This window comes from Tursiops truncatus, chromosome 10, assembly GCF_011762595.2.
Source record: "Tursiops truncatus isolate mTurTru1 chromosome 10, mTurTru1.mat.Y, whole genome shotgun sequence".
NCBI classification, from domain to species: Eukaryota; Metazoa; Chordata; class Mammalia; order Artiodactyla; family Delphinidae; genus Tursiops; species Tursiops truncatus.
The window spans coordinates 43,396,681-43,423,167 of NC_047043.1; the positions used below are offsets into that span (position 1 = coordinate 43,396,681).

The following is a 26,487-nucleotide window of genomic DNA, read 5'->3' on the forward strand; positions in this document are numbered from 1 at the left end:
CATTCCTTTGTCTCCTGAGGTTATTCCGCTGTATGGCCTCGCTTACTGCAGGCCAGGGTCAGAATCATAAAGGTGATTCTGTGGGAATACAGGTTCGTCGGACTACAGGTGATCTTAGGCTGATGGGGAAAGGAGAAAAAGCTTTACATGTCCTCAGATAATACCTGTTTTCACACATTTTATCTGTTCACAATCGTTCGTGTGTTTTTTAAAGAAAACGGTTGGTCACGATTTCACTAGTAAGCATTTTAACACCATTGATCTATTATATAAGCCACAATTTTGTTCTAAAACAGAAAACAGAAGTTGGGAGAGAAAGGTCACCTAATGACTCCACTTGAGCAGCAGAAGCTTCTCGAGGAGCGCATGCGCAGTAGCTCAGTCTTCCCGCGCCCCTCCGCGCGCGGAGCGGTCTCGGCGCGGCCGGAACTACATTTCCCAGCGGCCCGCGCGGCGGGCGAGGGTGTCCGGAACTCTGGGAGGGAGGCCAGGCCCCACGGGCCTACTGGGACGCTGCTCAGGGGAAGCGGTTTGCAGCCCTTTCTACCGCCGGTGGCGGAGGCGGCGGCGGGGAGATGGAAGACCCAGGGTCGGAGGTGAGTAGCGGGCTGGGCCCGGCCTTGTGCAGAGTCCGGGGGGTGCTGGGCTGTACCTGGGGTCTGGGGGGCTTAGGGGGCCTGGGGAGCTTAGGGGGTCTGGGGCCTAGGAGGCCTGGGGGCCTGGGCCTGGGGGACTTGGGATCTGGGGCCTGGCGGACTAGGGGCCTGGGGGTCTGGAGGCCTAGAGTTTGGGGCCTAGAGTCTGGGGCCTGGGGACCTAGTGGGCCTGGGGGAGAGGGCCCCGCAGCAACAGTGGCCGCCCGGCTCGGGGACCGCTGCTCGGCGCGGGCGCGGCGTGGATTCCGAGGCCGACTGCCTCTTGGGGGAAGCGTGCTCCCTGCTCCTCGGAGAGAAGGGACGCGGAGGGGCCCCTGCGGTCCACGGACGCGAGCTCGGGCTCGCGGAGGCTGGGGCTCCGTTAGGTCTCCGCGAGAGCTTTCGTTCTTCGTTCCCTTAGGAAAAATCTTCTGTAAGTGCGGGGTTGTCTAGATAACCGTGTTTTGGCTTATTTTATAGATAATAGAATGTGTCCCTCCAGCTGGGCCTGAGGCGTCCGAGTCAACACCCGAGGAAAATGAAGATGACATTCAGTTTGTTAGTGTAAGTAGCGACGATATTCGGGTTTTTCCGAGTCAGAGACTATGCGTGATAAGCCGTGATGTGATTACCTCTCACCTGTTTGTTCATCATGCAGCAAACGTGTGTGAATGTCTGATAGAGACTGTACACTGTGGAGTAGGGCATAGGAGTAGGGAATTTGCCTGAAGAGGTGTCTGAGCAGCCCCAGTAGGCATCACAAAGCCTGTGGCCTGCGGTGCGTGTTGTACCCTGAATCTCGCCTCTCCCCCTGCACTTAGAGCCTTTCATGTACGCAGGGTTGTGGTCTCCTAAGAGTGTTTTGAAATGAGACAAGAGTAACTTCTAAAAGATAGCACACAGGTTAGGGAGAAGGGGCGGCTAGTGATGAGGAATGAGGTAGAAAACCAGAAGGGCTGCAGGAACTCAACTTCTGAGCCTGTGTGTCTCCATAACGTGAAGGCGGGTGGCTTGAAGACTTCACTAAGCTCCGAGCTCATCCTGTTACAGCACAGTCCAGCAGGCGAGGTTCACAATGAAGGGCCCGTATCACCAGGAGCATCCTGTATCTTTCTGTTTTTATTCCCTTCGGACAGTAGTTTTCAAGCATTAGTAAGTAGAAGTGTGTGGATTCCCGGGCCTCACTCCAGACCTATGGAATCAGAAATGGGAAGTGGGGCCCAGGAATCTTCATGTTGGTGCAGGGGTGTATGAAGCTGTGAACACACTTTATAAAATATTGGTTGCAAAAACTGAAGGGGGTGCTATGATACATTTGAGGATAATTTCCACCCCACACTGTTAAAGTTTTACAAAGGCTCTGCTTAAAGTAGTATCTTAGTTAGCTAGAGAATATTTCTACTGTGAACGACTCTTTTTGAATATTGTAGTTAGTTGAGGTTTGCTGTTAAAGGTGTATAATCTTTTTTAAAGGTTTGCCTGTTTAATTTTTGTGTGTTTCTTAGTTACTGTAGGTTTATGGCAACCATGTAATTGACTTGGTTTTTTTTTTATATTTTTTTTCAGTTTTTTTTGACATCTTTATTGGAGTATAATTGCTTTACAATGGTGTGTTAGTTTCTGCTTTATAACAAAGTGAATCAGCTATACATACACATATATCCCCATATCTCCTTCCTCTTGCAAATGACTTGTTTTTAAATCAAACAAAATTCCCTCCCTAAAGGTTGTGGTAACATTGTTTTTATGTTCTAGTAGGGTTATATAGAAATTCTTTAAAAGATCAAGATCATTTCCTTGACATTCTTCGCCACAATAGTGCATGTGGTACTTTTTTCTTGACACTTGAACTTTTATAAATTTGGGGATACCAAGAAGGATTGTATGCTGACTTTGCCTCCCCATGTGGTGAGGAGTAAGTGATGTAGGTGTGGAAATTGAAGAGCCATGATGTCTGTTTTTGTACTGAAAAACATTTGGAAAGAGGATTGCAGGGGTCATTAGGAAAAATAATTTAGGTTCTTCCTGACCGTGGTATAAAGACAATGAATAGGATACGATGACCTTGATGGTGTTTTGTGCAGCTCTAGCTAGGCGTGACACAAGTGTTTATGATTTGTGTGCCTTATTTTGAGAAACACAGTAGGATTCTACAAAATTAAGGTTGGAGAAATAAATGGGTGTAATTTTGTGTCATACTCTCAGGATTAAATGCATAATCATGTTATAAATTCTGACTGAGTTAATATTAATATTAGCTTGTGTTAAGGTGAGGTTTAGACATCTTAATTTACATTTTATTTTAAATATAGAGAATTTTTTGTACCTTTGCATCCAGAGTAGTGTACATCCAGCTTGATAGAACCTCTTAGAAATAGCCTTGTTTACAATTAGAGGATTGAAGATTTGACAGCTCAATAAGAAATGAATTATATGCACTGAGTGGAATTGCAGTACGAAAAGAATCTAGTAAAAATATTCCTGTTGCATTTAAATGGTGCCACATAAAAATGATCATTTAATTCTCCTTTAAACTACATTCAGATCAGAATTTACTTCCTCTCACCCCATCCTATGCTGGGTTCCATCAGGATGTGTTTATTACTATGTTTCTTATAGTACCATCCAAAAAAGATGAAATGCTACTGGGTACAATGCTCTGCTTGAGGGTTCTCAGATACAAAAAAATTTTTGTGTTCTTTTTATATCTTTTATCAAGAATGTTACTACTTGATGTATTCTGGTTTGGATTCCTTAGTTTTTTCGTATAAATCTTATTTTCCAGCCTCAGTCTGCATTATGGCACAGCATCCTCTTTGTATGCTGCCATATACATAAGCCCCAAACTAAACACAATATGCTGAAAGAAAGGAATGATGAAAATTGGGGAGTACAGAAAGAGCTCTTATCTTTGGTGTAAATTTTCCTGAAGTGCAGTGTACATACAGAAGAGGGCACTTGCTCATTATTCTCCTTGCCCTCACTGTACTTTAGTATTAAATTACCATTTGTCTGCATTGGTTTTCTTCTTAACTGATCATCCCACATTTCATACGCTCTTAATCTTCTTCTTCTTCTTTTTTTTTAAAAATAATTAGCAGTTCAAGTTTATTTTTTATTTTTTAAAATATTTGTTTATTTGGCTGTGCTGGGTCTTAGTTGCGTCATGCGGGATCTTCTTTGCAGCATGTGGGATCTTCGTTGTGGCCTGCGGGATCTTTTTTTTGTTGTGGCACACAGGATCTTCAGTTGAGGCACATGGGATCTTTAGTTATGGCATGTGGGATCTAGTTCCCTGACTAGGGATTGAACCTGGGCCCCCTACATTGGGAGCATGGAGTCTTAGGGAAGTCCTGTCTCCTAATCTTCTTGAAGCACAGCTTTAATGTGGTTCCCGTCTGAACACTACTAGTTGATTCCTTTGCCTGTAAAATAAAATCTAGGTTTTCAACTCGGGTATTTAAGGCCTGGTCTATGTTGAAGGTAGTATGTGTGTAAAGAAAAGATTGAAGAGATTTGATATTTGGTTGCGTAAGGGTATGGAGGATGAAGCAGAGATATCAAAGAACTCCATGCTTTTGAGCTTAGATATGTAAAAGATTATTGATAACCATCCCAGTTAAAAAATACTGTACCGTGATATCTGTGTCTTTTTAACATTATCCCTGGTCTATTTCCCGTTTCCAAAGGCGTACATGGCTTTTTTCCTCTATATAGGTTTAGGCTCTTTTTGGGTTTTGTCGTCATTGCATATTGGTCTTCTCTGAATCTTTACCTCTGCTGGTTCTGTTTCTGATTATTTTGCACCACGGGTGAGGCCACCTCTTCACAGGAATTCTTGCTAATTCCAACCAAAAAACCCCTAGTGATTGTAAAGGCACATTTGGTTTGAATGATTGTTAATGACTTGTAAATTTGCTGACTTCCTTTTTAGGAGGGACCATCAAGACCTGTTCTTGAATACATTGATCTGATCTGTGGTGATGATAAAGAGCGTAGCACCTATCATAGTGATGTAAGTATATTATATTTGTGTTTCTTCAGTTGTGTCATTAAGTGCAGTATGTGCTGGAGGTGGCTTGAACTGGCTTGCAAGAATTGTTTGTTAAATTTGAGCTGATTGTTAAACATAGCCATTATTAAAAATTCAAGTATAACTCAGCCATAAGAAAGAATGAAATAATGCCATTTGCAGCAACATGGATAGACCTAGAGATTATCATACTAAGTGAAGTAAGTCAGAAGGAGAAAGACAAACACCATATGATACCACTTATATATGGAATCTAAAATATGATACAAATGGACTTATTTACAAAACAGAAACAGACTCACAGATATAGAAAACAAATTTATGGTTACCGAAGGGGAAAGATAGGGGAGGGATGAATTAGGAGTTAGGAATTTGCAGATACAAACTACTGTATATGAAGTGGATAAACAACAAGGTCCTACTGTATTTTGTAATAACCTATAATGGAAAAGAATGTGAAAAAGAATATATATAACTGAATCACTTTGCTGTACACCAGAAACTAACATAACGTTGTAAATCAACTATACATCAATTTAAAAATTGAAGTATATAAAAACTTAAAGGTAAATAGATTATCATGTTTAAGGTAATAGATGCTCAAAACTCTTCATACCCTAATATCTACACACTTGAGGTTATTTACATCTGTTGTACTGTGTGGTAGGAATATGGTATAACAATGTGCTCCTGAAGGAAGATGGAAGTGTTTACAGCAAGGTAATTGGCAAACGATTGTACAGAGCAGGGCGTGATTTATTATTTGTTGATTGTCTAAACTGAAGGAAGTGATGGATGAAATGTTAATGCAGATTAAGCCTAAAAACATGTCTCTAACTACTAGGCTCTATGCTATACAAAACATTGAGGAAATCTTGCAGTATTTGAAAACTCTTCATTGAGTCAACAAAGATGTTGATGTTATCATTGATGAATGAGTGGAGTTCTGATATACATCTTTTTTTACATTTTTCTTAATAATGTAAATGAAAGTATCAACCACTCTTCACACTAGAACTATACTTGTAAATCATATGAGCAACTTTTCTGTTGAATTGGGTGATCATCAAAAGTTCAGTCAGATTTTGTGACCTTATTATTGGCTATAGAATTTAAAAAACTGATAGTGCATTTTTCAAGAAATAGCAAGTCATATTGAAGTTATAGGTATAAACTGAAAATCAAGGTAAGTATTCTAGTTTAAAATTAATTTCTAAAATTATATAAAGAAATCATTAACAGAAGTTTTTACATTAACCCTAAAAGTGTTATCGTGACTTTTACTTACATATGTAAAATTATTTTTCAGATTTTGTTCCCTAAAATGCCAAAACGACAGGGTGATTTATTGCATTTTTTAAATGTGAAGAAAGTGAAAACAGGCACAGAAAGTAACAATAGGAACAAAAACTATTGTGGATTGTCTAAGTCTAAGGAATCAAATTTCAAATATGTTGAACAACCAATCATTGAAGAAAAGCCATCATGTTCATCAAAGGAAGAAATGGATAATCTTGTGCTTTCAGATTGTTGGAATGAAAAACAAGCATTTATGTTTACAGAACAGTACAAATGGCTTGAAATAAAAGAAGGTAAATTAGGATGTAAGGATTGCTCAACAGTTCAGCATTTGGGATTGAAAGCAGTAAAGCATGTCCATGTGTCCAAGGAGTGGATTGCATATTTAGTAACCCCTAATGGCAGTAATAAAACTACTAGACAAGCTTCCCTGCGAAAAAAAATTAGGGAACATGATGTTTCTAAAGCCCATGGTAAAATTCAGGATTTGTTAAAGGAATCAATTAATGACTCAGTTTCTAATTTAGTGCATAAACAAAGTAATAAAAATATTCATGCTACTGTGAAAGTTTTCAATACTGTTTATAGTTTAATAAAACATAATAGACCTTTATCTGATATTGAAGGGGCAATGGAATTACAAGAGAAAAATGGAGAGGTCAGTTGTTTAAATACACGATACAGTGCAACAAGAATAGCAAAGCATATTGCAAAAGAAATGAAGATGACGATATTTAAGAATATTATAGAAGAAAATGCCAAAATCTGTATTGTAATTGATGAGGCATCCACAGTTTCAAAGAAAAGGACCTTCGTGATTTATCTCCAGTGCACAGTTCAATCGGTTCCTGCACCCGCTATGTTATTTGTTGCTTTGAAAGAATTGGTGTCAACCACAGCAGAGTGTATTTTCAATACATTATTGAGTACTTTAAATGATTGTGGTTTCACTAATGAATATTTGAAAGCAAATTTAATTGCATTTTGTTCTGATGGTGCTAATACAGTGCTGGGAAGAAAGTCTGGAGTAGCTACAAAGTTGTTAGAAAATTTTCCTGAAATCATTATTTGGAACTGTTTTAAACCATCGATTGCACTTGTCCCTTGATGATTCAATATCTGAAATGAAACAGGTGAATCATTTAAAAATATTTCTCCATAAAATTTATTCTAATTATCATCAATCTAATAAAAATCTAAACAAGCTTTTAGAAAATGTAGCTAAAGATCTTGAAACTGAAATTGTTAAAATTGGCCGGATAATGGGACCAAAATGGGCGGCATGTAGTTTACAAGCTGCTACTGCTGTATGGCGTGCATATCCTGTATTATATATGCATTTTTCTCATTTTCATTCTGGTTTGGCAAAGAGATTAGCTAACATTAATTTCTTGCAAGACCTTGCTTTAATGATTGACATTCTTGAAGAATTTTCACTACTTTCAACTGCATTACAGTCAAGCTCAGCTAACATTCAGAAAGCACAAAAATTGATCAAACGTACCATAAAAGCCTTGGAAAATTTAAAAATTGGTGCTGGAAAGCATGAATCTCAAATTGAAGGTTTGATTAAGTCAGATAAGTTTAAAGATATTCCATTTAATAAAAATAATAAATTTAATGCCCTTCCTAGGAACATGTTACTAGAAAATATAATTCAACACATGAACTTACGTCTTTTATCTGACAGGAACCATGATGAAAGTATTTTTAATTATTTTGATTTGCTAGAACCTTCTACATGGCCTTATGAAGAAATAACTTCACCATGGATAACTGGTGAAAAAAAATTATTTCATTTGTGTGAAATTTTAAAATTCGAAGTTGATTTGAATGATTTTCAGGAATTTGTAAATAATAATGTAAAGTCAAACAATGTTTCAATTCCTACAACCGTACAAAAAGCTAAAAGATAGCACCATTGCAGTCAATAGTGCTGAAGCTGAAAGAGGTTTCAGTTTAATGAACATAATTTGTACAAGGGTGAGAAATAGTTTAACAGTAGGTCATATATCAGATTTAATGACAATAAGTTTGTTGGGAAAAGAGTTAGCTGTTTGGGATGCAACTCCCTTTGTAAAATCCTGGTCAAATTGCAATCACAGATTAGCTACAGATACAAGAGTTTGACAAAAGTCAACAAAAGTCTATGAGAATCAGTTGGCTATATGGAACGTACAAGAAAGAGTATTGTGTGGGAATTCCCTGGTTAGGTCTTGGCGCTTTCACTGCCGTGGCCTGGGTTCAATGCCTGGTCAAGGAACTAAGGTCCTGCAAGCCGTGTGGTGCGGCCAAAGAGAAAAGAGTATTGTATATGATTTTATCATTTGTAAATTGTATGCTGCACATCTTTTAAATGCATACATTTTTATTTCAAAAGCCAGTTGTTAAACATTATTCAGCACGTTGCTGTTTAAAAGGCATTCTCCAAAGAGATAAAGTTGATTGTTTTTAGGAGCAATGGGTTTTTAGAGGTTGGTCCATGTCTGCTAGAGTGAGCCAAATACATATTTCAGGGAATCCTATACAGAATATCCAACAATTCCATTTTTGCTTTGTTTTATTTTTTTGTGAGGATACGAAAGAGTAATATAACCCAAATAACTTCTGAGCCCTGGAAGTTATATCAAATAAAAGAGAAATGGAATAAAAACTGCAAGCCTTGTGACTTTTGCCTTTCTCATTTCCAGATCTGCACTATCTAATATGGTAACCACTAGGACCATGTGGCTATTAAGCATTTGAAATGAGTTCAGTAGGACTAAGAAAGTAGATTTTTAAATTAATTTTAATTAAACATAAAAACTAAAGCAGTGTGAAATATTTTTGTTGAACTCAACTTATTTGTTTTTTTAAAAAATACATTTAATTTTGTTATCTTGCTTAAGGTGTGATTGTTGGAATGTGCTTGTCAGACTCCATGTGCTATGTCTGGTATTATATATAAACATCACTGATTCAGTTGGTGTTGGATTCAATGTAAATTATTTTTTACTATGAATCAATGTAACATAGTGTATTTATCTGAATATTTTATGCTGACAACAGGAATTACAGTGATTACTTCTGTAAATCATAGTTGATAATTGATATACTTGTTTTACTTACTATTTTTCTAGTTTAGACATGAATATGAACGAACTTTAAATTTTAAAATGAAGGCATACTGAAAAAGCAGCAAGTAGAACTGCAGAAGCTAGTCCTACAACTGGGACAGTAAACAAAGACTGGAAGAAGGTATGTTGCAGATTTCACAGTGAATGACGATTGCAGTTTGTTGTGGCAGAGAAAAACAAGCTATAATTTAACAAAAAATAAGACAGTAAAGTAACAATATTGAGACAGTTCAGCAAATGCATAATGAATGGGTGAATGAAGTTACCTTTCAAAAGTCAAAAAAGAATTGAAATTTAGTCGCCTGAAATCACAATGAAATGTCCAACAGAATTTTTTTGAACAACTTTTAAAAGGATTGAGTTTGTTAAGTTTGGCCAGATATAAAACAGCTTGGATTCTTGCATGAAAAAGAATTAGTTTTAGATAGATGGAGAGTAAAGTTCATTATTTCAGTTATAGAAATTGTTAGAAATTTATGAGTTAAAGCCTAAAAACATCTTATAAAAAAAGTACAGAGTCTTCAGTTGTCACCAAATGTTGCTTGTAGAATACAGGAACTTTTAACAACATTAAAGATTAATTGATTCAAAATCTGAAAAATTACAAGTACTTTTCTTTAGCTTTAGATGAGTTATGTAATAGAAAATGTGCTGTCCAAGTAATACTTGGATTGCGTTTTGTCTCATAGGACTTAAAAATTTACAAAGAAATAATTTCAATTCATGACCTGTATAGCTATATTTTAATCTTTAAATTATCAAAAGAGTTTCATCTAGATGAGAAAAAAGTACTTCTTGTCACAATAAATGGCATTCCAGCTAGGTTAGGTCAAAAGTCAGATTTCACTGGAATTTTTAAATGAGCTTGGTGTTTCCCCTATTTCTTCATTCCACTGTGTGGTACAGTTTGAGAGTACTTGTGCTCAGTTTTCCGAAATGATCTCTATGATGCTGTCATGGGTACAGTTGTTACGTGTTAAGTGCTATGAGTCAACATCAGCTTACAGGATTGCTGAACAAATGAAAAGACAATGAATTTAGTGATTTGTGTACTCTGCCAGTTGGTTGAATTGTGGAAAAGTTCTACAAAACTTAACTGTACCGTTAACACCAGTTCAAGATGTTCTTGCAACAACAGAAATGCTAGCCAAATATTTAAATAATCAAAGAGAAAATTGGGCCGTTTGTTTTCTGCTCAGTATTAAACAGAATATGAATGATCTAAATTTGAAGCTCCAAGTAAGGGAAAAAGCCTACTTGTGCTACCTAGACAAGTACTAGAATTTATTTAAAAAATTTTTAAATATTTATTTATCTTTGGCTGCATTTGATCTACATTGCTGTGCGCGGGCTTTCTCTAGTTGCAGTGAGCGGGAGCTACTTACTCTTCATTGCAGTGCGTGGGCTTCTCATTGCGGTGGCTTCTCTTGTTGGGGAGCACGGGCTCTAGGCACGTGGGCTTTGTTGCTCTGCGGCACATGGGATCTTCTTGGACCAGGGCTCCAACCCGTGTTCCCTGCATTGGCAGACGGATTCTTAACAACTGCGCCACTAGGGAAGCCTCTAGAATTTATTTTGAAATTGAAACTTTAAAAAATAAAAGTCAGAATAACTTTACACATTTTTCTAATATGAATTGGTATGCATAAGATTTTAACTGTTTTTGACAGGTAAATTTACTACAAAAACTACAAGAAAAATTTGAAAAATGTTACTTATTGATAAGTTTAGAGTTGCTTTTCAATTTACTCAGTAACTCTGAGTTCAGTGTTAGCAATACTGAGCTGACACAAGATTTATTGAATTTACTTAACTTGGACAAATGTAGTTTTCAAACTGCTGTGCTTTTGCTCTGAAGGCAAATCAATTTTTTTAAAACAGATAAACAGGATTTTTCCAGTGTGGATTTAAAAAGTAAAGGAAAAATTTTCTTTCAGGTACTGGCAAACTTAAATGTGTTTGGAACAGTATGGGTATGTGAATCTACTTTTTTCAACTGTAAGTTTTATGAAATTTATGTATAGATCAAGTATTTGTGATGAAAAAGGCATTCAGATTAATTGAGATGAGCTTTAAGTATAAAATACACATCAGATTTTAAAGACTTAGCATGTAAATCATCCCCATTAATAACTATATTGATAACATGTTGAAATAATATTTTGGAAAAACTGAGTTAAATAAAATATTAAAATTAAATCCATCTATTTATTTTAACTTTAGAATTACATATGTAATTAGAATTACATTATAATTCTGTTGGACAGTACTCTGTATCTGATGGTACTCTCAAATCTGGGTTTCTCTAATCCAGACCTCACTCTTGACTTCAAGATCCATAGTCAAATGCCTTATCATTTTCACGTGTTGTCCCATAGGTATCCAAGCTGAATATGTCCAAAGCTGAACTTATGCCTCACCATATGTGTTTTGGAGAATGGCATGACTATCCACCTAGTTTCTCAAACTTGAAACTTAGAAGATATTTGAAACCTTTTCTTTATCTTGCCTTTTCTCTCTCACCTTTTAAATATCTCTGAATCTATATTTTCCTCGCTATCATCACTGCCCTTGTTTCTCTTGCTTAGAGTACAATAATAACTTAATAACAAGTCTCACTACCTTCATTCTTGTCCCTTCCTAATCCATCCTCCACAGTAACTCAGGAATGGCTATTCTGAAATACACATTTATTCTTATAACTTTTATTGGTCAAGAAGACATTCAGACTCATGACAGAAAACCCAACTAAATCACTTGAATGGACTTATCATTTTGAATAACAAGAAATCTGGAGATGGCTTCAGGCTTTGCTTGAGTAGCTCAGTGGTATCATTGCTATGTTACCTGGGATGATTTTGGCCTTTCCGTTAGGGTTATAGCATGACTGGCACAGTTTTACACATGCTGGATTTAAGGCAAGAAGGCAAGGGTTGGAACAAGCCCTGGATATCAAAAAATCAAAAGGTTTGCCAGAAGGCTTTTCAAGTAGATTTGCATTTCACTGGCAAGAACTGTATCAATGTGGCCATCCCTCATTGCAGTAGAGGCTTGGAATGTGAATTTTTACGTTTCCTAGCTTCTGTAATAAAGGTAAGCAAGGGGGGCAAGGGGAGTGGATGGTAGTTTAGCCGGTCTGTGAGGTTTACCATTTTTCTCCCCTACTGAAAATCCTTCACTAGTTCCCCACTTTCTTCAAGAGAGTAAAGTTCAACCTTTCTGGTTTCCTTATAGTAAGAGTTCATTTTTTTTGTCATTTTCCCCTACTAGGTAGTGAGTTTCTTGAAAAGAGTCTATAACCCTGGTTATTAGCAATGACTAGCACATAGTAGAAGCTCAGTAAATGCTTGCATAGTATTGGACATTTCCTACATATCAGTTCTTTTTTTTTTTTTTTTTTTTTGTGGTACACAGGCCTCTCACTGCTGTGGCCTCTCCCGTTGCAGAGCACAGGCTCCGGACGCGCAGGCTCAGTGGCCATGGCTCACGGGCCCAGCCGCTCTGCGGCATGTGGGATCCTCCTGAACCGGGGCACGAACCTGTGTCCCCTGCATCGGCAGGTGGACTCCCAACCACTGCGCCACCGGGGAAGCCCATATCAGTTCATTTTTATGAATCGTTTACATCTCCAAATTTTCCTATTTGCCAGTGAACTTCTAAGGGAAATAAGATACTCTTTTGTTTTAAATTTCAGGTATATAGTTATGCCTTATATAACCTTTCATGTTTATTTTGAAGAGAAATTGAGGTACTCTTAAAAATGAGTTGAAAATATTTCCTGTTTTTTTAATATTGTAGAGATTTCAGGGTTTGGACAGAGAATTTTCAACAAGATTTTTATATTAAGCATTTTTTAAAAATTGCAATTGCTAGTGTGAAAAACAAAAACATCTTATAACCAACTTACCTTATAATCAGTACTGCTACCTGGTTTATTGCTTAAGTTTGTGTTTTAATTTACAAGCATGTTGGTGCCAAGTGATATTTCTTTACTTGTCATGAGTTAATGAGGAAGGTGAGGAACAGTCTTAATATAAAATTTATATTCATCCACATTAGAGGAAAATGGTGCACTTTGGTAATCCTCAAGTTTTGAGAAGTGGTGCCGATTTGACCAAAAAGCATGGGAATGGTTAAATAGGCAAATATAAAATACCATTTTTTCTTGTTGATTTCTTTAAAAGAAAGCAAAAGTTGTAACATTATTTTGTCATTTGTACTAGACACATGACAAGTAGAGCAGGGGTCCCCAACCCCTGGGCCATGGACTGATACTGGTCCGTAGCCTGTTATGAACTGGGCCTCACAGCAGGACGTGAGCGGCGGGTGAGCGAGCAAAGCTTCATTTGCCACTCCCCATTGCTTGCATTACCGCCTGAACCACCCCCCAACACACACACAATACACCCCCCCTCCCCCCCCCCTCCCCCCTGCCAACGTGGAAAAATTGTTTTCCACAAAACCGGTTCCTGGTGCCAAAAAGGTTGGGGACCGCTGAACTAGAGCATAAAATAGTAGGGGTTAGGTATAGTGAAGTATATGGTTGCAAAGTTTCTATGTATTACATGAAGTGGTACAATATTAACTACATAAAAAGAAAAGATTGTATAACTAAAAAATATAAATAAAATGGAAGTTTTAAAAATGTTTAAATGTTTTTTTAAAAGGCAGGAAAAGGTACAGAAGAACAAAACAGTGAGTACAAACAAAACTTACAATTATGTTTAAATATAGCCATAGCAATAATTACATTAAATAATAATGGTCTGGACTTCCCTGGTGGTGCAGTGGTTAGGAATCTGCCTGCCAATGCATGGGACACGGGTTTGAGCCCTGGTCCGGGAGGATCCCTTATGCCACAGAGCAACTAAGCCTGTGTGCCGCAACTGCTGAGCTTGCATTCTAGAGCCTGTGAGCCACAGCTGCTGAGCCCACGTGCCACAACTACTGAGGCCCGCACACCTAGAGGCTGTGCTCCGAAACACAAGAAGCCACTGCAATGGAAAGCCCTCACACCACAATGAAGAGTAGCCCCGGTCGCCACAACTAGAGAAAGCCCACACGTGGCAACGAAGACCCAACGCAACCAAAAATAAATAAATTTATAAAAAAAATAAATAATGGTCTAAACACACCAGTTAATAAGGCAGAGATGAACCAAAATGAATAAATAGCAAGACCCAATAATGTGTGTCTAGAGGAGATAGATATAAAATCAAAAGTTGAGGGTAAATGGGTGGGGAATGTACTTTGGGATTCCTCCTGCTATGTACTGGAAACCCTGAACATTGTTTATAAACATAAGAAGACTGAAAGATGGAGAGAAGGCAGACCAGCTATGAACGTTAGAACTCACAGAATGATAGAATGGTGAGTTCCCTGAGTTTTCTATTTGCCTCATATCCCAGGCTTGGAGCTGAAGAAGCTAGCAACCTGGAAATGCCAATGGATGCAGACAAGAAAGCCCTGCAAAAAGCCTGTCTTCTCTTCAAAAGATCAGGGAGGGGCAGGTTAGCAAGACAGAAAACATATTATTTTACACAATAACCTCTCTGCTTCAGCCAAATACCACAGAGAACACTGCAGCTTCACCCAAACCACCAAAGGCCAAGTGGGGAGCCTGGACTTCCACCTTTGCCAGCTTATAATGAAGTACCACTGACCTGAATCCCATCCCACTGGGCTGATGTCAGAGGAGGCCTAATGGAGAGTCATGACGTTTACCTTTGCTCAGCATTAAGGAGCCCCTTCCCCCAACTTCAGGTATTAACAGAAACTAACTAGGGAGCTTGGACTTCTTTACTACCTGGTAGTAACCAGGCAACAAACAACATCCCCCTTTCTGCTCCTAAAGTGGTGTCAGCGGAAACCAACTGAAGCAGAAAGTTTGTGATCTAGAGTCTCATAATATAATAACCAATATGTCTATGTCTGTTTCAATAAAAAGTCACATGTCATTCCTAGAACCAGGAATATCTTGAGTGAAAAAGACAATAGATACCAACACTGAGCTGCCATAGATGCTAGAATTATCTGACACAGATTTTAAAGCTTCAACAAGAAATTAAGACGTGTTTTTGAAATGAATGAAAACATAGAATGTCTCCGCACAAAAAAGAGGAAGTCTCAGCAAAGAAGTAGAAGATATAAAGAACCAAATGGAAATTTTAGTAATGAAAAATACAATAACCAAAATAAAAAACTTAATGGATTGGCTCAAGAGAGGAATGGATGGGACAGAGGAAGGAATCAGTGAAGTTGAAGGTAAACAATAGAAATTACACAATCTGAACAAGAGAGGAAATAGACTGGGGCAAAAAAGAATCCAGCCACAGGTACCTGTGGGACTATAACAAAGAAGCTAATATTCATGTCATCAGAGAACCAGAAGGAAAGGAGGAGGGCAGGGCTAGAAAAGTAAGATACATTGTCTGAAAACTTTCCCCATTGAGCAAAGACAAATCTCAATTCAAGAAGCTGAGTGTATTTAAGAAATACACACCAGTTACAAAGTCAGATTTTGTAAAACTAAAGACAGAAGTCTTGACAGCACTGAGGAAGAAAGGCACCTTACATATAGAGAAAAATAGAAGAGGCCAGAAAGAGGCACAACATTTTTCAAATACTGCCAGAACTGTCAACATAGATTATCTGGTGAAAATATCTTTCAGGAATGAAGGAGAAATCAAAACATTCTCAGGTGAAGGAAAACTAAGGAAATTTGTCATCAACAGACCAATGCTAAAGTGAACATTTAAGGGAAGTTCTGTAAACAAACGATTAAAGGAGGAATCTGGGAACATCAGGAAGGAAGAAAATATAGTAAGTAAAAAGGGTAAGCATGAAGCAGTATTGTGTTGTTTGAAAGTGGACTTAGATTTGTTGTAAATATATGTTGCAAACACTAAGAGAAACCACTAAAATATTTTTAAAAAATTTTTAAAGTATAATTGATATGCTAAGAAGATAAAATTTAAAAAATTTTTAAAGTATAATTGATATGCTAAGAAGATAAAGAAGATAAAATGCTCAATTAAAACCAGAGAAGGGAGAAAAGATTGGAAAACAAAAACAAAAGCAAAAACAAAAAAAAGGGGACTTCCTGGTGGTCCAGTGATAAAGAATCTGCCTTCCAGTGACTGGGACACAGTTTTGATATCTGGTTGGGGAACTAAGATCCCTCGTGCTGTGGGGCAGCTAAGCCCACACGTCACAACTACTGAGCTCGCCCGCCTCAACGAGAGAGCCCACGAGCCGCAGACTACAGAGCCCACGTGCTTTGGAGCCTGCACCACAACTAGAGAGAGAAAGCCTGCACACTTCAACTAGAGAGAAGCCTGCGTGCTGCAACGAAGACCCAACGCAGCCAAAAAAATAAATGAAATAAATATTTTTTTAAAAAACAAAAAAAAGAAGGAAGAACAAGGTAACATGTAGAAAAGTTACAAATGTAGTATATGTTAATCTGTCTATACCAATAGTCACTTTATTTTTATTTTTGGCCACACCACACGGCTTGCAGGATCCTAGTTCCCCAATCAGGGATTGAACCTGGGCCCCCTGCAGTGGGAGTACAGGGTCCTAACCACTGGACCACCAGTGAATTCCCCCAATAGTCGCTTTAAATGTGAATGGTCAAAATATACTAATTAAAAGAGATTGTCGAGTAGATTAAAAAAAGTAAGAACCAACTGTGTGTTTTCTACAAGAAATATTTAGGTATAAATCCAACAAAATATGTGTAAGGGAATATATGTGTTAGGAAATATATATGTAAGGAAAAATTGTGTACAGAAATGTATGAGGAGAACTAAAATTCTGAAGAAAGAAATCCAAGAAGATCTAAGTAAGTAGAGAGATATTCTGGGTTCATGGATAGCAAGACTCAATATTGTTAAGATATCAGTTCTTCCAGTTTGATTTGTAGATTCAGTGTAATCCAGATGAGAATTCTAGCAGGTTACTTTGTGGATATCAACAAACTGATTCTAAAGTTTATATGGCAAAGCAAAGACCCAGAATAGCCAACACCGTATTGAAGAAAAAGAGCAAAGTTGGAGGAGTGACTACCCAGCTTCATGACTCACCAAAAATGACAGTTTGGTAGTGACAGAGTGGGCAAATAGGTAATGGAACAGAACACAGGACCCAGAAATGGATCCACAAACATACAATCAGCTGACCTTTGACAGGAGCAAAAGCAATTCAACAAAGAAAGGGTAGTCTTTTCAACAGATGGTGCTGAAACCACCAAACATCCACATGCACAAGAGTGCTGTGGTGCTTCCAGAGCATAGAGTACTACTCAGCAGTAAGGAGGAACAGATTTTTGTTATTTAAAACAACTTAATTCTGAGTGACAGAAGTCAATCTCAGAGGATTACGTATCGTAGGATTCCATTTGTATAACATTCTTGAAATGACAAAATTCTTAAGATTAAGGAGTTAAGGAGGTTAAGGAGGTGGTGAGGATGTCAGGGAAGTGAGTGTGACTGTAAAAGGACAGTGGTAGGGATCTGTGGTGATGGAAATATTCTGTATCTTGACTGTCACTCAGTATCCTGGTTGTGATATTGTACTATAGTTTTGCAAGATTCACCAAGGGAACACTGAGAAGAAGATACATGGTGTCTCTGGGTATTGAAATCCTTACAACTGCATGTGAATCTAAATTATCTCAAAAATAAATTCAATTAAAAAAGAAAAAACCCTCATCTAGACATACTTCATGAGTTAGTCAAATACAGCACTGCCCAGTAGTATACGGCTGTATTTTTTTCTCTTCTAGGCTGGTTAACTCAACAGAACCCTAAGTGTAATTACACTTCTTTACCCCTATATATTCCTTTTGGTGGGGGGGTGGGGCTGGCTGTTTTCCTATAGTCATTATTAGGAAAGAATATAAACCAAAAAATCACCAAATTTCTACAAATTTTAACGTGTCCAAGAGCCTAGCAACCCATGCCCCATGCCCTGTGATAGACTGTGTCCTCCACCCAGTACTGAGTTCAAGGTAGCTGTCATTGGTCTAGTCTTGAAGGGACGACTTAAAGATGATCTAATAGGATCTCTTTTTTGTACACAGCGAAACTGAAGTTCCAAGAGGTTAAATGAATTGCCATAATCACAGAGTCATGAACAGATAACCAACACTTAGCCATATCGTTTTTTGTATTTACTACTATTGAAACTGTGATTTTAAGTCATGTTCTGCCTTTTAATATCTACATGACCTTGAAGAACTGATCTTTCAACAAGGATAATATACTAACCTCATAAATGGTTCCAGGTTTTGTGGGGCTTATTGCTTATTGAATTTGGCAAGCTGTTTAAGAAAACCCCCACAAAACTATGAATACAGTATTAGATGCAATTTGAAATATTATTTAGGCCAAGATAAGCATACATATTGTCTTTTCATTTGACAACTTTGTAATATACTTTTCTATAGTAATAGGAGTAATAGGAAGCTCATTTTGAGTATCTTTTAACATAGTTGATGGAAATTTGCTTTTTATTTTTGACAGTTTACAGAGGTTTCTTTCAAATTCTCAACCGTTTGTTAGTAATACAGTGTAATTTTTTTTGATTGTTGTCAAATTTGAGGAAACTTCTATTGAGTTTCTTTGAAATCTGAGCTGTAAGATTTTGGTGCATTTTAAATTTTCTACAGAGTGAGTGCTCTTAAATATTCTTCAAGTTGACCACATTCAGAGTATTTCTAGAAGACATCCCAAACTGAGATGGCCAGCAATAACGTAATTAATTACACATGGAAGAGATTACAAAACACAAAAGTATATCCCAGTCAACCCTTAATAAAATCTTAGAAGTGCTCACTGCCACTTTGTGGAGGAGCAGGAGAAGGCACAAAGGAGCAGTTGAAGTGGAAAGAGACAGCGCTCTTAATGGTTAAAATGTGTGATTTTTGCAAATTTTACAAAAACATAACCATGTGAACATATTTCTAGGGCCCCTTTGTTGGAAGGTATCCAATGCAAGTAAACTGTTAGCTTCACACTAATTCTGCCACAACCTCGTTCGTTGGGTTTGTTAGCTTTAAATGAGGTAAGGGAGGCTTGGACATTTTCCAGAAACTTAACAAGCAATCAATAAATGTGACTTGAAGAATGACAGAATAGTTGATAACTTTTTAAAGATGATGGTTATGTATGGGTGTACTAGGGGTTCATTTTACTTTGTGTTTTAAAACTTCTGTAATACTTTTTTTTTAATGTCACTTGAGATAAAAATATATCTAAAATACTTTAGTTTCTATGGTGGAATTCCTCTGAATAAATTATACAGTTCTCAATTCTCCTCATGAATAATAGTTACTAATAATTTGCATTTTTGAGCAAAAGTAGATATAGTAGATATCTACTAATATAAAAATAGATATAAAAATAACATGTAACTATTAAAAGTATTATAAAACTGCCATAAATTTGCCCTGTTTTTTTAAATTTGCTTTTTATGGGTTTTACAGTTACCTGAAACAAAAGCACCTTCAGTTGTAAGTCTTAACGTTGGATCTTGTTGGAGACTCTGCAGCCTCCCTGGCAGTGAGCACAAGGACAGGTGCAGTGACAGGCTGGGAGACACCCATGACATCGCTGGGCTGTGCTGATCGGAGCACAAACTTGTGAAGAAGCTGCAGGTAGATTCCACCCTCAGTACAAGTGACGCATCAAACCAGAGAATTTCTAGCAGGCCCATGAGCATGCAATATCGTTTCTTGGAAATACGCATTTCCCCATCCCAAAATAAAATAGGTATACTGAAAAAATTTAAGTCTATTCCTGCCTCAAACCAAATTCCAGAAAAAAATTAAAGATGGAGTAAAGAGCTAAAAGTGAAGCCATAACAGAAAAGTAAACTGGTGGATATTTTTATGTTCTCTAAAGGAAAAGGACTTCCTAAGTCTATAGTTAGTGCAACAAAGTGCCAAAGAAAAATTTATTAACATCTGAGTTCCTGCCCTGTGTTCTGCGTCCTCCGTGGAGATGACAGTCTCACAGAGAGTTCTACCCTGTGCTGGAATGTGCACTCAGTGTTTTCATCTGTTCTATGGCAATGTTTTTCTGTGAATGGCTTTCTTGCGTTTGACAATTTTGCAGCTCTTTCCCACATTTTTTCTTATAAAATCACTTACCGATGCTGTGCCATAGCCTTTCATGAACACTTGTTTCTTAATGACTTGGTTTTTCCCAGCTCAGCTATTTGCATCTGCGTTTGTGGATGATAGGAGGGGCCCTCTTTGCTTCACAGAGACCACTGACTCTGGCTGCTGTGGCTCTTCTGAGGAATGTTTTGTGTAGCCCTGCTTCCTCTGTCGTCTGACCCAGGCTCAGTCGGAGAGGACTTGTCACTGGTCCTGCATCCCCAGGTCCTTCACCAGCACAGCAGACAGAGGACAGAGCCCCTGCTCTTCCAGATGAGCCCTGCACCTCAGGGGGTATGTTTTTGCTGGACCTTTCTGAGATCTGCTGCCGGGAGCCCTCCAAATACTCTCTGTGCCTGTTCTCTCTGCATCTGACTTCTGCTGAAGCTCAGCTCACCTCCCCCCTCAGTTGTTAGATTTACAGATTCTAGATTTTGCATTTCTGGAGGAGTTTCTGCCTTTCAGGAAGTATACTTGCCTGGTACTTTCTGAGATCTGCCACTTATGAGGCCCATTGACATTTCCTTTGCATTTTCTGTTTAATTTTAATTGCGTTTCTTTAGAGTTTTTATTTTATTTATTTATATTTCTTTTTGGCTGTGTTGGGTCCTCGTTGCTGTACGCAGGCTTCCTTTAGTTGCAGCGAGCAGGGAGCTTACTCTTTGTTGTGGTGTGCGGGCTTCTTATTGCAGTGGCTTCTCTTGTTGCAGAGCACGGGCTCTAAGGCACGCGGGCTCAGCAGTGTGTCTCGCAGGCTCTAGAGCGCAGACTTAGTAGTTGTGGTGCACGGGCTTAGTTGCTTCGTGGCATGTGGGATCTTCCCGGACCAGGGCTTGAACCTGTGTCCCCTACATTGGCAGGCGGATTCTTAACCACTGTTGCCACCAGGCAAGTCCGTGTTTCTTTAGAGTTTTGCAGATTTTTTCTGTCACCTATTTGCTGAGAAAGTGGGGCATTTAAAAAGAATCTTTATTTGGTTACTTATTTGTTATTTTTCCTCATTGTTTTGTTTGCTTTCTCAGAGGAGGAGTAGAGAGGTAGCAAGGTTACCAGCGTTTATACCAGAGTTACATCTACTGTTGCTATTTGGATGCCCAGTGCAACTCTGATTCTCCTTTTACTCAGAACCTGTGTCCTCATACTCCTTGGGGCTCTTGTAATCTTTGTCTCTGATATACTGGAATTGGAAGAACATGTGCCTGTTGTTTAGCTTTTTAAATTTATTGTACTGGGTACATGATGGATCTCTCAAATCTGGGAAAATTTATTTTATTACTTTTTATACAAATTATAATGTTCTCCCACCCTTCAGTTTATCTCTTTCTGGAAGTCCAATTATCCTGGAAATCCAGTTACCTTGAACTGAATCTCTGTCTTATATCTTTTTCTGCAATTTTTTGTGAGTCTCCCAAGCTGCTTTTTCTGTTTCTGAGACATTTCCTTGCCTATGTAAATTCCAGCCATCTATTGAATTTTTAATTTCAACTGTCAAAACTCGAATTTCCAAGACCTATTTCTTGTTCCCTGATTATTTCTTTTTCATTAAAATACTATGTTTATTTCTGGATGCCCTTTATCCCTCTAGAAAAAAATTCTTTTAAATATTATTTTCTGGGCAGTATCTGTTTCACGGAACCAAGATCTCTTTTTCTTGTTACCTTAGATTTACTTTTTCTCTCCAGGGCCTTTCCATTTGATCCTTGGATGTTCTTTCATATTTAAATGTTATGGGGAACTTCACTCTTGAATCGCTGGGTAGAAAGCTGTCTGTTTGGGTAGTTATCCTATGTATCAGTCTTGAGACTGAGTCCTTTGTTTGGTGCTGCATTGCTCTCCAGAAGATCCTGTGGTTCTTCCGGCTGTTAATACTTTGCACATGTGACAGCAAAAGGGGGCTGGAAGTGACCGTGTTCCCAAAACAGACTTTCAGTGAATTCTCTTTTCAGCTCTCACTCATGCCCACAACTGCACCTGGTGTCCTGGGCCCTGGATGTCTCCTTTTAACTTAATGCAGAGAATGTCTTGTGAGTAGGGATGTGGAGATGTGTAGGAGGAGGGATTTATGGCTCCTGCATGCAGTCTTTCAACCTATCTTTGTTATATGGAACCTTATCTACATCATCCATTATACCAGGTCAGTTCTGAGCCCCTCCTGGGTTTTCTGGGGCAAACTGGTTTGCTTCCTCTGCCCTGTGAAATCAGTTACTACTCTATTTAATTTCTCACAACATTTTTTCAAATGGCTGATGCAGATAATACCAGATAATACACTGTAAGGTTGTATGGATCAAATGAAGTTATATGTGTAAGATGCAAAATACAGCACCTGGCATGGAGTAATCATTCTATAAATGGTAGTTATACATGTAAAATGACCTCTCAAAATCCCAGATTACTTCCCAAGATGATGAAGACAAAAGAAAAATCTCTGTTGCTGTCTTTGTGGACTTATTTATTTTTTTATATTCATCTTGAAAAAAAAATTGCGGGAGAAATGAAATGAAATCATGCTTTAATTTGCCATTTTAATGTCTTAATTACTAGAGGTTATAACACCTGATAATTATAACTCAAAATTCTTTGTTTTTTAAGAATATTTTGACTATTTTTATAAGTTTATTAGTCCAGATGAGGTTTTGTTTTTTATTTTTGGCTGCGTTGGGTCTTCGTTGCTGTGTGCGGGCTTTCTCTAGTTGTGATGAGTGGGGGCTACTCTTGTGGTGGTGTGGGCTTCTCATTGCAGTGGCTTCTCTTGTTGCAGAGCACGGGCTCTAGGCACATGGGCTTTAGTAGTTGTGGCACACAGGCTCAGTAGTTGTGGCGCAAGGGCTTAGTTGCTCCACGGCACGAGGTATCTTCCCGGACAAGGGCTCGAACCCGTGTCCCCTGCATTGTCAGGGGGATTCTTAACTACTGTGCCACCAGGGAAGCCCCCAGATTAGTTTTATGATCATTTTGATTGGAATTACACTTAAATAGTTTTCAAATTGAGAAAGAAGTTATATCTCTGCAAAACTGATTCTTCCAATTCAGGAACAAGTTCAGTTTAAATTATAGCTTTTCTTTTTTTAGTAAATATTTGCATTTTTTTCATATAGGTCTTACACACGAATTTAAATCCTACGTTTTTTATATTTTGTAGGTTGTTGCTGTAAACATTTTTTTCTGTTATTTGTTTTGTTTTATTGAAGTATAGTTGATCGGTAATGTCATGTTAGTTTCATATATACAGCAAAGTGATTCAGTTTTACATATATACACTTTTTTAGATTTTTTTCCATTATAGATTATTACAAGATATTGAATATAGCTCCGTGTGCTATACAGTAGGACCTTGTTGTTTATCTATTTTATATATTACTATATAATAATGTATATTATTATATATATATAATGTATGTGTATCTGTTCATCACAAACTCCTAATTTATCCCTTCACCCCTTCCCCTTTGGTAACCATAAGTTTGTTTTCTATGTTAGTGAATGTGTTTCTGTTTCGTAAATAAGTTCATTTGTATCTTTTTTTTCTTTTAGATTCCACAAATGAGTGATATCATATATTTGTCTTTCTCTGACTTACTTCACTTAGTATGATAATCTCTAGGTCCATCCATGTTTCTGCAAATGGCATCATCTCATTCTCTTTTATGACTGAGTAATATTCCATTGTATATATACACTACATCTTCTTTATCCATTCCTCTGTTGATGGACGTTTGGGTTGCTTCCACGTCTTGGCTGTTGTGAATAGTGCTGCTTTGAACGTAGGGGTGCATGTATCTTTCCAAATTAGAATTTCCCCTGGATATATGCCCAGGAGTGGGATGCTGAATCATATGCTAACTCTACTTTTAGTTTTTTAAGGAACTTCCATGCTGTTCTCCATAGTGGCTGCACCAATTGATATTCCCACCAATAGTGTAGGAGCGTTCCCTTTTATCCACACACCTCTCCAGCATTTATTGGAGTTCTTTTTTTTTTTTTTTTAATTGAAGTCTCCAGCATTTATTATTTGTAAATGATGATGGCCATCCCGACTGGTGTGAGGTGGTACCTCATTGTAGTTTTGATTTGCGTTTCTCTAATAATTGGTGATGTTGAGCTTCTTTTCATGTGCCTGTTTGCCATGTGTATGTCTTCTTTGGAGAAATGACTATTTAGGTCTTCTCAGTTTTTGATTGGGTTGTTTGGCTTTTTGATATTGAGTTGTATGAGCTGTTGGTGTATTTTGGAAATTAAGCCCTTGTCAGTTGCATTGTTTGCGAATATTTTCTCCCAGTATATAGGTTGTCTTTTCCTTTTGCTTATGGTTTCCTTTGCTGTGCAAAAGCTTATAAGTTTGATTAGGTGCCATTTGTTTATTGCTTTTATTTCTTCTGCCTTGGAAGATTGACCTAAGAAAACATTGCTATATTTCATGTCAGACTATGTTTTGCCTGTGTTCTCATCTAGGAGTTTTATGCTTTCATGTCTTATATTTATGTCTTTAAACTATTTTTGGGGGGGGGGGGTGGGATTAACATTTTTTTTTATCAAATAATTTTTTTATTGGAGTATACTTGCTTTACAGTGTTTTGTTAGTTTCTGGTGTACAGTCAAGTGAATCAGCTATATGTATAAATATATTCCCTCTATCTTTGACCTCCCTCCCCCTGCCCCATCCCACCCATCTAGGTCATCACAGAACACCGAGCTGAGCTCCCTGTGCTATACAGCAGGTTCCTACTAGCTATCTATTTTACACATGGTAGGGTGTTTATGTCAAACCTAATCTCCCAATTCTTCCCACCCTCCCCTTCCCCCACTGCATCCACACGTCCGTTCTCAACCTCTGCGCTTCTGTTCCTACCCTGAAAATAGGTTCATCTGTACCATTTTTCTAGATTCCACATATATATATGTGTTAATATATGATATTTGTTTTTTTTCTTTTTGACTTACTTCATTCTGTATGACAGACTCTAGGTCCATCCACATCTCTAAAAATGACCCAATTTCGTTACTATTTTTTTTTTTTTTTTGCGGTATGGGGGCCTCTCACTGTTGTGGTCTCTCCCGTTGTGGAGCACAGGCTCCAGACGCGCAGGCTCAGCGACCATGGCTCACAGGCCCAGCCGCTCCGCGGCATGTGGGATCCTCCCGGACTGGGGCACGAACCCGTGTCCCCTGCATCGGCAGGCGGACTCTCAACCACTGCGCCACCAGGGAAGCCCCCCAATTTCGTTACTTTTTATCTCTGAGTAATATTCCAGTATATATATGTACCACATCATCTCTATCCATTCATCTATCGTTGGACAGTTAGGTTGTTTCCATGTCCTGGCTGTTGTAAATAGTGCTGCAATGAACATTGGGGTACCTGTCTCTTTTTTAATTATGGTTTTCTCAGGGTATATGCCCGGTAGAGGAATTGCTGGGTCATACGGTTGTTCTATTTTTTGTTTTTTAAGGAACCTCCATACTGCTTTCCACAGTGGTTGTATCAATTTACATTCCCACCAACATTGCAAGAGGGTTCTCTCTTCTCCACACCCTCTCCAGCATTTATTGTTTGTAGACTTTTTGATGATGGCCATTCTGACTGGTATGAGGTGATACCTCATTGTAGTTTTGATTTGCATTTCTCTAATAATTAGTGATGTTGAGCATCTTTTCATGTGCCTCTTTGCCATTTGTATGTCTTCTTTGGTGAAATGTCTATTTATAGGTCTTCTGCCCATTTTTTGATTGGGTTGCTTGCTTTTTTAATATTGAGCTACATGAGCTGTTTATATATTTTGGAGATTAATCCTTTGTCCGTTGCTTCATTTGCAAATTTGTTCTCCCATTCTGAGGGTTGTCTTTTCATCTTGTTTTTGATTTCCTTTGCTGTGCAAAAACTTTTAAGTTTAATTAGGTCCCATTTGTTTATTTTTGTTTTTACTTTCATTACTCTAGGAGGTGGGTCAAAAAGGATCTTGCTGTGGTTTATGTCAAAGAGTGTTTTTCCTATGTTTTTCTCTAAGAGTTTTAAGTTTATAGTGTCTGGTCTTACATTTAGGTCTTTAATCCTTGTCTTGTTCCTTATCTTAGAGGAAATACTTGCAGTTTTTCACCATTGAGAATGATGTTTGTTGTGGGTTTGTTGTATATGGCCTTTATTAGGTCCTGTATTGGATTCTGTTTGCTAGTATTTTTTGAGGATTTTTGCATCTATGTTCATCAGTGATATTGGTCTGTAATTTTCTTTTTTTGTGATAT

At 37.9% G+C, this 26,487-nt stretch overlaps 2 protein-coding genes across 21 annotated transcripts in view; both read left to right on the forward strand.

Annotated features, from left to right (window-relative positions):
• Positions 1-463: 463 nt before the first annotated feature.
• Positions 464-19,710, forward strand: KIAA1586 (KIAA1586 ortholog). 18 transcript variants are annotated; one of them, XM_073810907.1, is made up of 9 exons: positions 464-596; positions 1,116-1,199; positions 4,570-4,650; positions 5,978-6,260; positions 9,092-9,204; positions 11,021-11,056; positions 14,645-14,846; positions 15,755-15,905; positions 19,573-19,710. In XM_073810907.1, exons 1-5 carry the CDS (start codon positions 576-578, stop codon positions 9,112-9,114), a joined length of 492 nt encoding a protein of 163 aa, XP_073667008.1. In that variant the 5' UTR covers positions 464-575; the 3' UTR covers positions 9,115-9,204; positions 11,021-11,056; positions 14,645-14,846; positions 15,755-15,905; positions 19,573-19,710. The 18 variants fall into 18 exon arrangements, with proteins under 18 accessions (XP_073667008.1, XP_073667013.1, XP_073667006.1 ...); XM_073810912.1 differs by lacking the exon at positions 14,645-14,846 and having other exon boundaries at positions 9,087-9,204; positions 11,021-11,081; XM_073810905.1 differs by lacking the exon at positions 14,645-14,846 and having other exon boundaries at positions 11,021-11,081.
• Positions 11,088-26,487, forward strand: part of LOC101325731 (E3 SUMO-protein ligase ZNF451) — a 125,641-nt gene continuing 110,241 nt past the window's right edge. For 2 of the 3 annotated variants that reach the window (XR_012334528.1, XM_073810899.1), the window contains exon 1: positions 11,088-13,778. Coding sequence is in view for 2 of the 3 variants with exons in the window: in XM_073810899.1 (XP_073667000.1) it covers positions 13,713-13,778 (66 nt within the window). In the remaining variant the exon portion in view is untranslated. Of the gene's footprint in view, positions 13,779-19,715; positions 20,542-26,487 lie in introns of those variants that run through there. The other variant, XM_073810898.1, reaches the window with a different exon arrangement.